General features: G+C 45.8%; 1 protein-coding gene across 1 annotated transcript in view; it reads left to right on the forward strand.

Moving 5' to 3' along the window:
- Window positions 1-284: 284 nt before the first annotated feature.
- The window catches only part of PXN (paxillin), a gene marked incomplete at its 5' end in the record, with an annotated part of 18,528 nt that continues 6,996 nt past the window's right edge, over window positions 285-11,816 (forward strand). Inside the window, 5 exons of the mRNA XM_010010600.1 lie at window positions 285-511; window positions 979-1,094; window positions 2,979-3,118; window positions 3,477-3,678; window positions 4,166-4,298. Coding sequence (XP_010008902.1) covers window positions 285-511; window positions 979-1,094; window positions 2,979-3,118; window positions 3,477-3,678; window positions 4,166-4,298 — 818 coding nt within the window. The remainder of the gene's footprint in view (window positions 512-978; window positions 1,095-2,978; window positions 3,119-3,476; window positions 3,679-4,165; window positions 4,299-11,816) is intronic.

An 11,816-nucleotide genomic window follows, 5' to 3' on the forward strand; every position in this document is an offset into this window, starting at 1 on the left:
TGCAGGGTGCAGTGAATACAGGTCCTTGTTGTTGGGCAGTTTTCCAGTTAAGACAAAACTCTGAGACTGGCACAGGTCTTCTGGCTGCTTTGTTACCTCTTGGTGTTTTTGTTGTACCAGAAGTTGGATTAACTCGTTCAGTCCTGAAGGAGTATTTTCCAGGGCATTTAGCAGATCACCCTAGATAAAAAGTCTTCCCAAAGACTTTCTGATACAGATATCCTGAATGAGAATAATGAAGAACCTGTAGTCCAGGATTTTACCTTACTTTTTTCCCCCTGCAGATGCCTTACTGGCAGACCTGGAATCCACCACCTCCCATATCTCCAAACGGCCAGTGTTTCTAACGGAGGAAACACCTTACTCCTACCCAACTGGAAACCACACGTACCAGGAGATCTCTGTGCCACCTCCAGTGCCTCCGCCACCTTCCAGTGAGGCCCTGAATGGCACTGTGATTGACCCCTTAGACCAGTGGCAACCCAGTGTGTCCAGATACGTCCACCAGCAAGTAAGTGAATGTGTGTGCATGGGGATTGAGCACACTTGTTTTGTTGGTGCAGTATCTCTCAAGGAAGTAGATAAGGGGGGAGAGTAGCAAGAAGTGAGGCTATGAACAGAGTGGGGAAATGGAGGGAGGTGTGAGGTTTTAATAGAGCTAACTATTGAAACCCCTCATCATTGTTCCGACAAGATGGTGGTGTGATGTGATTAGTGTTAGTCATCTGCCTTGTAGCCTGTGGGAAACAGACAGGGGCTTTCCAGCAGAGATCCACGACTCATAGGCAAATCTGAAGCAAGCGGAGAGCAGTTGTTCCTGGTGTAGCTCATCTGATAGAGGCTGGCTTGGCTATAGAGCAGATGGTTTTTGTCTGCTGCTGGGCTTTGTTCTGCCGTGTCCATGTGTGGGGTTGCAATGCAGTAGTGTACATATTTGCTTTGTATTCTCTGTTTCCGATGCAAATCTCATTTCCACAGCCTCAGTCCCAGTCTCCTATATACAGCTCTTGTGCCAAAAGCTCCAGTGCCTCTGTTCCTAGAGACGGGCTCAGCTGTCCTTCTCCCCGTGCCAGTGAAGAGGAACACGTCTACAGGTATCTATCTAGTCCTGTTAAGAGATAAGCCTGACTTACAACTTGAGCCTCTTGTGGCTTGAGCAGCCTTCTGTAAGTGGAAACAAACGCTGCTCCCTGCATATGTTGTGTTGTCTTGTGTGGATTTTGATTATCTCTTTTGTCAGAGGCCACTGTGACTTTCATACTCACTCCAAATGTTGACCTGGCCCTTTGGTTTGCTCAGCTGCAGAAGAGGTTAAGGATCTGTTAGACAGAACAGGATCTGGATTGTGTTGTGAAGGATATGCTCCAGAGACAAGTGACAAATCCATCCCTCTGTTAAGCAGCACAAAAGTTCCTTAGGAGGAGGGTAGCCTTGGAGTCAGTTATCCCAGGGAACTTGTTTACCTGTGGCCTAGCAGGATGTGCAGTGACTTGAATTTTCAAGTGAATTCAAACTTCTTAAACTTTCATCTCAGCAAATGGTAGATAGATAGATAGATAGATAGATAGATAGATAACTAGTTTATACTTGCAAAAGTGGCTGCTCTTACAGTGAGAGGTTGGAGGAGTGCTCTATGGTAGGACAGACCTTTCTGCTGACATGGGGATGAGTGAGGAAGAGGCTGTCAGAGTTTCAGCTCTGATGGCTCTCTACAGCGCACTCTGTCCCGAGTACCTTTTTACAGTGTGGAGACTGGTATTTCTGTGGTGTCCTGTTTACCTATGCCTAGCTCTTTCTGCTGGACAAGAAGTTGCTTTCAACCAGAACTAATTCTGGGTGGAGGCAAGAGCTGGCCTAATGGAGATACTAATTGCCATTTTTTCAGATGGCTGCATGCAGTTAGTACAAAATAGAGGTAATTACAGCCTGGAAGTCCTGTACAAGGGTCAGGCATGGCTTGGTTCTGGTGGGCATTATAGCTTGTGTGCTTGAGATTGGATGAAGCATGCCCTCCTCAGATTGCAAGATAGTAACTGCCCTTACGGAATTCCACAATTGTCACTGGTGTTACAGGTGTCAGAGTCCTAATGCCTGTTACATATTAACAAGATAGAAGTTCCCATTTGGATTTGGAAAGTATCTTTTCGATAAAATAAGAATCTCCAGAGCATTAGAAGTTATTTCTTTATTTGTAAAACTAGGAGAATATAATTTCCCTGCCCTTGATGATGGGAAGGCTGCAATTACAGTGTGATTACTGTAAAAACCACTGCATCGTTGCTAAGTTTTGCTTTGAAACAGCTTGCAGTTATGTGTGGTAAATGGAATCACCCATATACGATAAGCCATAATTACAGCCAGTGTTTTATACACACTTGCACACAGGTAAACTTCTTTCAAGGCTTGTATGTTTAACAGAGTAGAAAATAGCTTCAAATTACTGTCTTAAAAATTGATTAGAGTTCCCCAAATTAAAGGTTCGAGGACTTAAAGAGAGACTTTGAGCACTGAGGGAGGCTACCACATAACCTACTGCTTTTGACTCTTTGTTGATAGCTTGAGGTTTGTACTTTGCCTCTTTCTGCAGTCTCTACTAGACCTGCATTCCCTTGCTTCAGGGAGGAGGGTTTTGCTGCCTGGTGTGATGTCAGCAGAAACAAGTAATTTTCCTGTATGCAAGCTGCTGCTGTCGTGTGTGTCTTGGATCTGCAGATGGTTAACTCTTTGCTACAGGGCTGTGCAGCACACAGTCCTAAAATCTGAGGCCCTGTCCATCAGTGCTGTTTCTTGGTAACTGACAACTGAAGATGTGGCTGTGTTGTAGTAATTTCACAAAGCACACATCTTGTTTCCTCCAGAGCTAAAAGCATCAGCTTGAAAACAGGACCTCTGTAAACTTTGTGAACCTAATGTAAGTTTCCCTCCATCTTTCTGCTGTATCTTGAGATGGAAGTTTCACATTTCCCTTCTGTCTTTAGTTTCCCGAACAAGCAGAAGTCTGCAGAACCATCTCCCACAATGACCAGCTCCTCTCTGGGCAGCAACCTCTCAGAACTGGACAGACTTCTTCTGGAACTGAATGCTGTTCAACATAACCCCACCAGTAGCTTCCCAGCAGGTAAGGAATAGCAAGACATTTGGTATGAGTGGATAGTTTGAGTCTCAAAAGAGTAGCCTGCTTTTTCTTTCCAACATCCCATTCCAGCTCCTGATCAAAGATTCATTTAGTATGGGTGGGATCTCTCGAGGTCTGTGGTGCAGCACCCTGCTCAAAGCAAGGCCAGCTTCAAAACTGGCTCTTAACTGAAGTTTCAAAGTTAGATTAGGATGCTCAGGCCCTTGTGCTGTTAAGTTCTGACTATCCTCAAGGGTGGATATTCACAAGATATCTGGGCAGTTTGCTGCTCTTGCCTGCAATCAACATGTATATATGGACCTGAGGATCTGAATGGCTCTTTCCTGCTCACCTTTCTCAGATGAAGCCAACAGAAGCCCATCGCTGCCCAGCGTGACAGGACCTCACTATGTTGTCCCAGAGAGCAGCAGCTCTGTGGGAGAGAAGGCTGCACCTCCGACAAAAGAAAAGCCAAAGCGAAATGGTGCACGTGGGATCGAAGATGTGCGCCCCAGTGTGGAGAGCCTGCTGGATGAGCTGGAGAGCTCTGTGCCAAGTCCAGTGTGAGTGGTGATTGCTGGCTTGGATGGGGTGGAACAGGCTCTTGTGGGAGTAGTGACTGTGGCCTAGGGGCAGATGCTGCAGAAGAGTGGCAGACAGAAAATGGGCTTTGTCTGAAGGGTCAAAAATCAAGCGGGCGTATGAGGATGCTGGTGCTTTTTTATCTACTCCTGGATGAAAGAATACATAAGTTATGTTACAAGAGGTGGATTATTCAAACTCGGATTTATAGCTGATCACAAATATCCACTGTGTGACAAAATGAATGTTTGGTCATCATCCATTTCTTAATGGATGGGGGTGTGTGTACACACTCATGTTAGACTTGGCAGAGAGACAGGGTCTGTGTGCGTTGTGGAAGCTGGGTCTGGGGGAGGGCTGGCCAGGGTGGGCAGTGCCGATGACACTTCTCTTGCTGTGGCACCTTCAGTCTAGGAGTGTTCTCCCAGGCTTAAACACACTCATTTTTTGTTTCCCTCCCCTTGTCAGCCCTGCAATCACTGTGAGCCAGGGTGAGGTGAGCAGCCCCCAGCGGGTCACCAGTCAGCAGCAGACCCGTATATCTGCTTCTTCAGCTACACGAGAACTGGATGAGCTGATGGCATCTCTCTCTGACTTTAAGGTACCCTATCATGAGAATTTTAGACCGTCTTGTTCCTCCCCACCCCCAGACTCCCTTGTTTGTTAGCCACATTTGCTGACCTTGTTTGGTCTCCATAATGTCTTCTTTCCCTCTCAAACTTGCTCTGAGAAATTTCCTGTCATGGTATTTGTGCTTTCTGAGTGCTCCTGTAGGTGCTCTCAACTCCTATAAATTTTCGTCACTGGCGGGGTAAGGCAGTTCTAGAGTCTGTTTCTCTCTGGCTCTGCCGTTTGTCTGTTTGCCAAAGATAATGAGCTTAGTTACTGCTCAGTACAGGGTGAATTATTTTGCTGTGCTACAACTTAACAAGAGGTAGAGGAGCATGGAACATCAGTCTGCTTACTGGCAGAGACCCGGCTCTTCTGTCTGTGGGCTGACACTCCTCTTAAGAGGATATTTTTACCCTGATGTGCTTTTCCTGAGGAGGATCTTCCAGGCATGTGGAGCAAGCGCTGAAGCCTTTGCAACAGACAGCTGGTGACTTCAGAGGTTTCCATCTTAGTAGCTCTTATTCACCTCAAAATGGGATTAAAGTCTGGGCTTCTTGTTGGGGCAGAGAATGGCAAGTGTTGTTCAGAATCTTTTTTGGAAGCCAAACTACTGTGTTGGAAAAGAACTGCTACTTCAGTCACAAGTAGCACATAAAAATCCCATAATAGGATAAGCTCAGGAGTAACCTGCCCATGGTCATCTTGATACATGGATGTACTTGGATATCTACTTAGCATATGTACTTGGATAACTTGTTCTTTATTCAGTAGGTATGTTATCATTCTTGTACTCAATGATTAACTGTGGAGCTTATTTTCATGATACTTCATTTACCCATAATAATAGCAAAATGAAAAATATTTTCTTTTCTTACTTTCCATTTTCAGCTGCTTTGCTTATAGCCTTACTGAGTTATCCACTTGAATTTGTTCAGAGAGGTGGAGAAATCAAGCATCTAATATATTATCTTCATTGTCATTGTTGGGTTTGCTTTCGTACATACATGTGCAAGTGCTTTCTAATCCTGAGAAAGTCCCTAACTCTGTTTCTTCCTCATTTGGAAAATCCTGCTCATGCTTCATGTTTCTTGTCTGTGCTGAGCTCCATCTCCTCCTACCATCACTTTACGTGGGGCAGCCAGATCTGATGTTTTGTGAGGAGATCTAGACAGGAAATTCAAAGGCAGCTTTGCTGTTTGTTTTCTCTGTGCCACCGTTCATGGGAGCTTTTTTGCTGTGTGCTGCGGGTTTCATGGACGTCATTACAATACCCTAGGTTTTGACCAAGTGCTTGAGTTCAGAACCAGCAGCAATTGTGCATGCTCTGTGAGCCTTTGCTTGCCTTGCATTTGCTGGGATTGAGTCCAGTGCCATTTCTGGCACGGGTACTTCATCTTGTGAGAATCTAGGAGTTACTCACTGTTTTCTCTAAACTTACTGTAGTGTGTATTTAGTCTACTGCAAATATTGACACCTTTGTGTTGCCTTTTTTCCTCCATACCAGGTCCTAGGGTAGAGTGCAGGATATCCACAAGAGTCTGGTCAGTCTGGTTGGAAAGCTTCACAGTTGTGAAGCTGGAGCGAATTCCCACCCGCGCTGCTGGCGTAGCCTGCCTTGCTCCTGCTGCATCCTGTGGGAGCTTCGGCGCCGTGGCCTTGTGCCCCGGCTGCTTTTATCAGGGCTCAGCAAACACTCTGAGGGTGAGGCTGCTGCCACCAACCTTTGCTCCTAGGTGAGCTGTTGGCAACTGAGAATGACCCTGCCTAGCACAGGTTTTCCTTGCTAGATGATGGGATGTTTTTAGCTGTGGGTGTTTAAATGCTTTTCAGTCTTGAGAAAAGGCTTTAGAATATTTGTGCAGCTCCTGTAACACCTACATAACAGAGACTAGGTGCTTTCTATAATACTGCCCACCTTCCTGGCTTAGTGTCTGGCTGTGCTCTGAGAGCAAACTGAAATGCAACAAGATTTTAAGATTTGGGCTTTATAAACACAGCCTTGGTATTTCTGTGAGGTATCGAGCTTGTCTGTGCCTACACGTCCTTCCTGAAGCACAAAGTATGTGGTTTCTGTGATCATTTTCCTTATGTTAATATTGTCATTGACTGGTTTTAACAGTTCCCTTTTTCCTGTCTCCATGTTGCTTCATTTTCCCTTCAGTCCTTTTTGTTTGTTTTTAGCTCCTCTGTTTGTGCCAAGCAGTGGTTTTAGCTCATCTGTAAAAATGTGCTTCTAGTCTGTACTAGGATGTAAGGGAGAGAAGTGGAGTCTTTGCAGAGGTGAAAGATGAAAGGCTCCTGTTTGAGTACCAGACCTGTATTTGGTTGCAAGAAATAGGACAGAAAAACTGAGTGTGATGTGTAATCAATTGGAGCGAGTACAACTAGAAGTTACACTAGATCAGGATTGGAGGAGTGGAGGCACTGCTGTTTAATTTCCCTCATACCCAGAGTAAAAGGTACTATTACAGACCAACACATTACCCTTTTATCATCTTTTGCTTGCTTTAATGAGTTGCTCATTCTGTTTGCTTCCAGAATCCATTTGATTTTGGTTATCTAGCTCATCAGTCAGTGGGCATTGAGATTACTTAATGCTCTTGTTTCTTTGACCCCTGCCATTTCTGTGTAATACAATGCCTGCTTTTACTGCATAGCTAGACGCTTGTATTTAACTGTTCTATTACTGTTGAGCTCTTACTTTGGAGCTAATATATTTTTAATACGCTGGAAATAGTTGCTTTTGAGTGAAACGTTAGTCTTGCCTTGAAAATGACTGACTTCATTTTAGGAAGTCTGGAAACCTAAGTGTGAACCACAGCAGAAACACAGGTTACTTTTACAGGTGCATCCACCTTGGGCAAAATACAGAGGGAAGGCAGTATTAGGAAATTCCCTCATGTTAACTACTGAATGTACTTATTAGTCCTTTTCCTCTCTGCTGTGAGTGTGGGTCTTGCTGTGCCACTCAAAGGGAGGAGCAATCTATAATGAACTGTGGTCTCCTATTCATAGAATCATAGAATGGTTTGGATTGGAAAGGACCTGAAGATCATCCAGCTGCAACCCCCTGCCATGGGCACGGATGCCTCACACTAGACCATGTCACCCAAAGCTCTGTCCAGCCTGGCCTTGAACACTGCCAGGGATGGAGCATTTACCACTTCTCTGGGCAGCCTGTGCCAGTGCCTCAGCACCCTCACAGGGAAGAGCTTCTTCCTTATGTCTAACCTATTGCTCATTCCTTTCTGAGCACGGTCTCCCTCTGGCACTATTGTGTGTCTGTTGCCAGCTCCTGACCCTGTAGGATGGTAGCAGCTGAAAGTATGTCTCTTACATCTACTGGCAGATTTTGTTCATGTTCTGGTTAATTTTATCCTTTTATTCATGATGAGTATCTCAGAAAGATAAGTAGAGGCTGAGATACCTTACATGGGCTTAGGAAGTTCTGTGCCCTGTTACCTTAGAGTATAAACATCCAACTTCTTGAGGCTTCTTTGAAAAATGTGACTAAGAATTAGCGCAGGTCTTCATAGCTCTTGGATTTGGAAACCCTTTGTAGATCTGTTTTTAAAACAGAGGGCTCGGCACTGGCCTTAGGTTGACCTGTTGTGTGAACTTGTCCAAGCCACTGTTCTGATTTTCCCTCTTAAAGAAAAAGGAGTAATGCCAGTTTGTCTCCTAGAGTTTAGCCAGGAATCACTGAAAATGGGGAAAGGAGGGCCCATGATCCCAGGTCTTTTCAAAACCCATGTTTTCCAAACACCCTGTAAGTCAAGGAAAACCAAAAACTGTGTTGGTTGCTTTAATTAGAGTGTATTTTAGATCAAAATTAATACTGATTTTATTACAGTGTAAATGTGTAGTCTTTGGCCTAAGGGGAAGAGGCTAATCTAGCCACCTAAGCAGTGGTTACAAGGGCATGGAGTGACTGACAGACTCATGTACATTCAGTATGTGTCTCTAGAAGGTGAGATTAGTGATGTGAATAGAACAAAGCCCATGTTATCTGTTCCTGCTGTGAATGCCCTGAAGCTTTGTTTTCATTGCCATGAACTCAGCAAACTGCAGCATTTTATTAGTGTATCAAGAAGAAAATGTCATGCTTTGTTCTGTTCATTGATTGCTTTTTCTCAGCTTTGAAATGCCATTTCTCAGCTTTTTACATGCCAACTATGAGTAAAGTTAACGTGACCTTTATTCACAGCCTAGACATTCCTGGGCTTGTAGCTGGCTTCCCTGTGGCTGCTGCATGACTCCATCACAGCTGAAGGTGAACACATGAGCTGTCGCTTAGAAGGGCAAAGGAAAAGGATCTCCATGGCTGTAGAATTTCATCTCCTGTAATCTCATGTTAAGATCAGCACAGTGTCATACTAGTTCTGTTCTTTTTGATAACTCATTTTCCTTCCTTACTCTTGGAAGTAAGGCTTTGGATCAATATCGCTCTTTGATTTGAAGGTCATGATTGTTATAATGCTTAATTCTTTGCTTTTTTTCATCTCCTTACCTCTGTCTTTTATTTTTTTTCTCTCCTTATTCCTTCTGTCTCCTTTTTGCAGACCAGTTCTACTATGTCTCTGATTCCTGAACCCTCTCTAGAACCAGTTCCCAGTTCATCCAGTGCAGACTCCAGCAACACTCCTCACAGTTCAGTGGTGCTGTCCCATTCCAAACACCCTTCTGCAAGTCACAGTGGGGACTCAGAAATGCCAACATCTGCCCCCTTGGCAGTCCTCTGCACTGAGGAAGGCAGTAACACTATAGTTGTACCTGCTTCAGGGCATCCTGCCAGTCCTCCTCCACACATGAGCTGTTTGCCACAAACAGCCCCTGTGCCCCCCCCCCGGATCTCCTCTGGTTGTGCTACTCGTGGGGAGCAGATGACCTCTGCAAGGCTGAGCAGGAAGCCTGACTCTTCTAGAAATGCTTCCCACGTTGTGCCAACTTCCAGTTTGGAGCTTCTGTGTAGATCTGCTAATGTGGAGGCACAAGGCCTGGAGCACACTTTGGAGAAAGAGACTGGGAAGATGGAGCAGAGAACTGACCCCAGATTCTCAAGTGTTCTGATTTCAGATGCTTTAAATGGTCAGGGAAAGGGGCAGATACCTAAAGAGCTGGATCAGCAGGGAGCATTCAGGGACAATTCAGCCCTTCCTTCCCAGGGCAAAAGTGCAGAAACAGCTTTAGATGAGTTGTGGGCCCTGGAGCTGTCTGCCCATGTGCCAGAGGTACAGGCAAAGAATGACAGCACTTCGAATCCTGTGTATGAACCTTCTATTGTTGCCCTGGATCGGTGGGATGTATTCCCAGACACTAAGAAACAGTTGGGCTTTGAAGTGGAGAAAGGACAGGAGCTAAAGGCTGAAGTACTGCATGAAACCAAGGTAGATGGCTGTGCTGATCAGGTCAAGAAGAGGCAGAGCAGAGACAGAACTCCTAAGAAGGCAGGTACTGCTAATGTGAACAAAGCCAGAGGAGACCAGGAAAATGAGCAGTTCAGAAGCTCTGCAGTCACTCCGGAATCTCCTGAAAACATTTGGAAAGCTGAATTGGATCTGCCATGCGCCTCCAAACCACCCATTGAAAGGATTTCTGCATCAGGACAGGCAGGCACTGAATGAATGTAGGAGTAGGACAAGTCCTAGCTAGGACTGTTGGGACAGCACACTAACATTCTGTGTGTGATGTGAGTGTGCCCGGGCTCACCCACACTAACAGCATGCAGCTCTGAGAGTGTAACTGACAGCTGCATGTCACAGAGGTTTGAAATCCTCTGTTATATCTGGTGGTCTCTTCTGCATGTCGGGCAGCACAGAACATGGCCATTTGCAGGGACTTCCCTGTGAAATGGACTTTTATTCCCTAGCTGGGGTAAGGCTCAGGCCACAGAGGCCTCTGATAAGTTAGAAGGGCTGTTTCATGCCGCTGGAGGATGTTCCTGACTTGGGGTGGCAGCTCTTTCACTCACCTTTTTAGGTCTCATTCCTGGAGCTGTGTTCTTTCCAGTGTGGGAAGTACACTTTGTGCACCAGACAGCTCTGACCAAGAGTCTTATGCCTGTAAAGGGCAAACACAGCGAGGCTGCTCGGTGTCCTTGTGACACTGAGGTTTCTTTAATGCTCAGTGGAGTGGTCATGCTGCACCTCCTATCTTGGCTTCCTGCTGGTTAATCTTTCCCTTCCTCTTCTAGATAGTTATTTTTGGCTGCCATGATTATCCTTACGGGGTTTTTCCTTGCACTGACTCACTGTTCTGGGCTGTGCCAAGAGGAATTTTGGCACTGTGGAATAAATGTCATCACTCTCCTGCTCACAATTGTCACTAATGGCTTGAGTTTATGTTGTTGCATCTTGGGGCTTGCTCTGACATTGCTCTTCTCTGCTGATACTGTTACCTTTGTCATTTAGATTAAATCTTTAATCAAGAGGACAAAAGAGACTGCGAACGTGCATCCAATGTATCGTGACCCCTCTCCAAGGCGTAAACTAGGCCCTGCCATATTGCACAAGACTGAGTCCCGGGACTGCTTGATTGAAGAGCTGCAGGATAGACTGGGCATCACTAAGCAGGAGCAGGAAGAACGGGAAGGCCAGGATGACTGGCTGGCAGAGGGGGTCTCTGCCAGACCCCAGGGGGAAGAGCAGAATGCTGGACAGCAAGTAGAGAAGGTAGAAAGCAGGGACATGCTCTGGGAAACGCCAGCATGTCCCTCTGTCCAGATAGCCTTGTGTGGAGGTGCAGGTGAAGTTTCTGTGTGCCCTAAGCAACATGACATGAAGAACTCTTTCTGCTTACCCTTGTCTGGTCTGAAAAGGAAAACAGCATGCAGGTCCTAGTTCTTGATGTTTAAGAACTGGAGTAGGATCTGAGGGTGCTGGTATCTGAGCAGCCTGCTACTATCACATGTCAAATGTCATGTGGGGATTAGTTTTAAAACCACACTGGGAAACATGTCACAGAGGTGTGCGTTGTTGTCCCCAGTACTGTCCCTGTGCAGGAAGTTCTGGGTGTAAGATGATGCTGTTAATGAAGCTAAAAAGAAGCACATTTTCTAGGTCCCTTCTCTTTCTTGCTGCTTTTTTCCCTTAGATAAACATGCTGGTAACAACCAGCCTTCCTGTTGCAGGAAGTGCTTGTGGGTTCCTCTCTTTGGATTTATTCACCTTTCTTCTTCCTTCGTGTCTTTCTAGGTGGTTTTTCCTCCAGAATCCCCGCTCCCCCCAAGGAGGACGGTCTCTGTTCCTGCCTCTCCCCCGCTCCAGCCTTCCAAAGAAGCTGCAAAGACAGTCCCTGCTAATGCTGCTCCGTCTCATGTCTCTGGCCCTGCACCTCTCCTCCCATTCCCACCTCAGCCTTCCTATGTGCCGTCCACCCCAGCTCCTAGTCCCGTCTCTTCCTCTTCCTTTAGCTTGGCTCCCCAGCCTCTCTTCCAGTGGGAAACTTCTGATGATGATTATCATGAGCTTTCTGTTGTGGGCACCCCTCCTTCTGAAGATCCTAGGCA

The sequence above is a fragment of the Nestor notabilis genome, unplaced genomic scaffold (assembly GCF_000696875.1).
Source record: "Nestor notabilis isolate BGI_N333 unplaced genomic scaffold, ASM69687v1 scaffold34472, whole genome shotgun sequence".
Lineage (NCBI taxonomy): Eukaryota > Metazoa > Chordata > Aves > Psittaciformes > Psittacidae > Nestor > Nestor notabilis.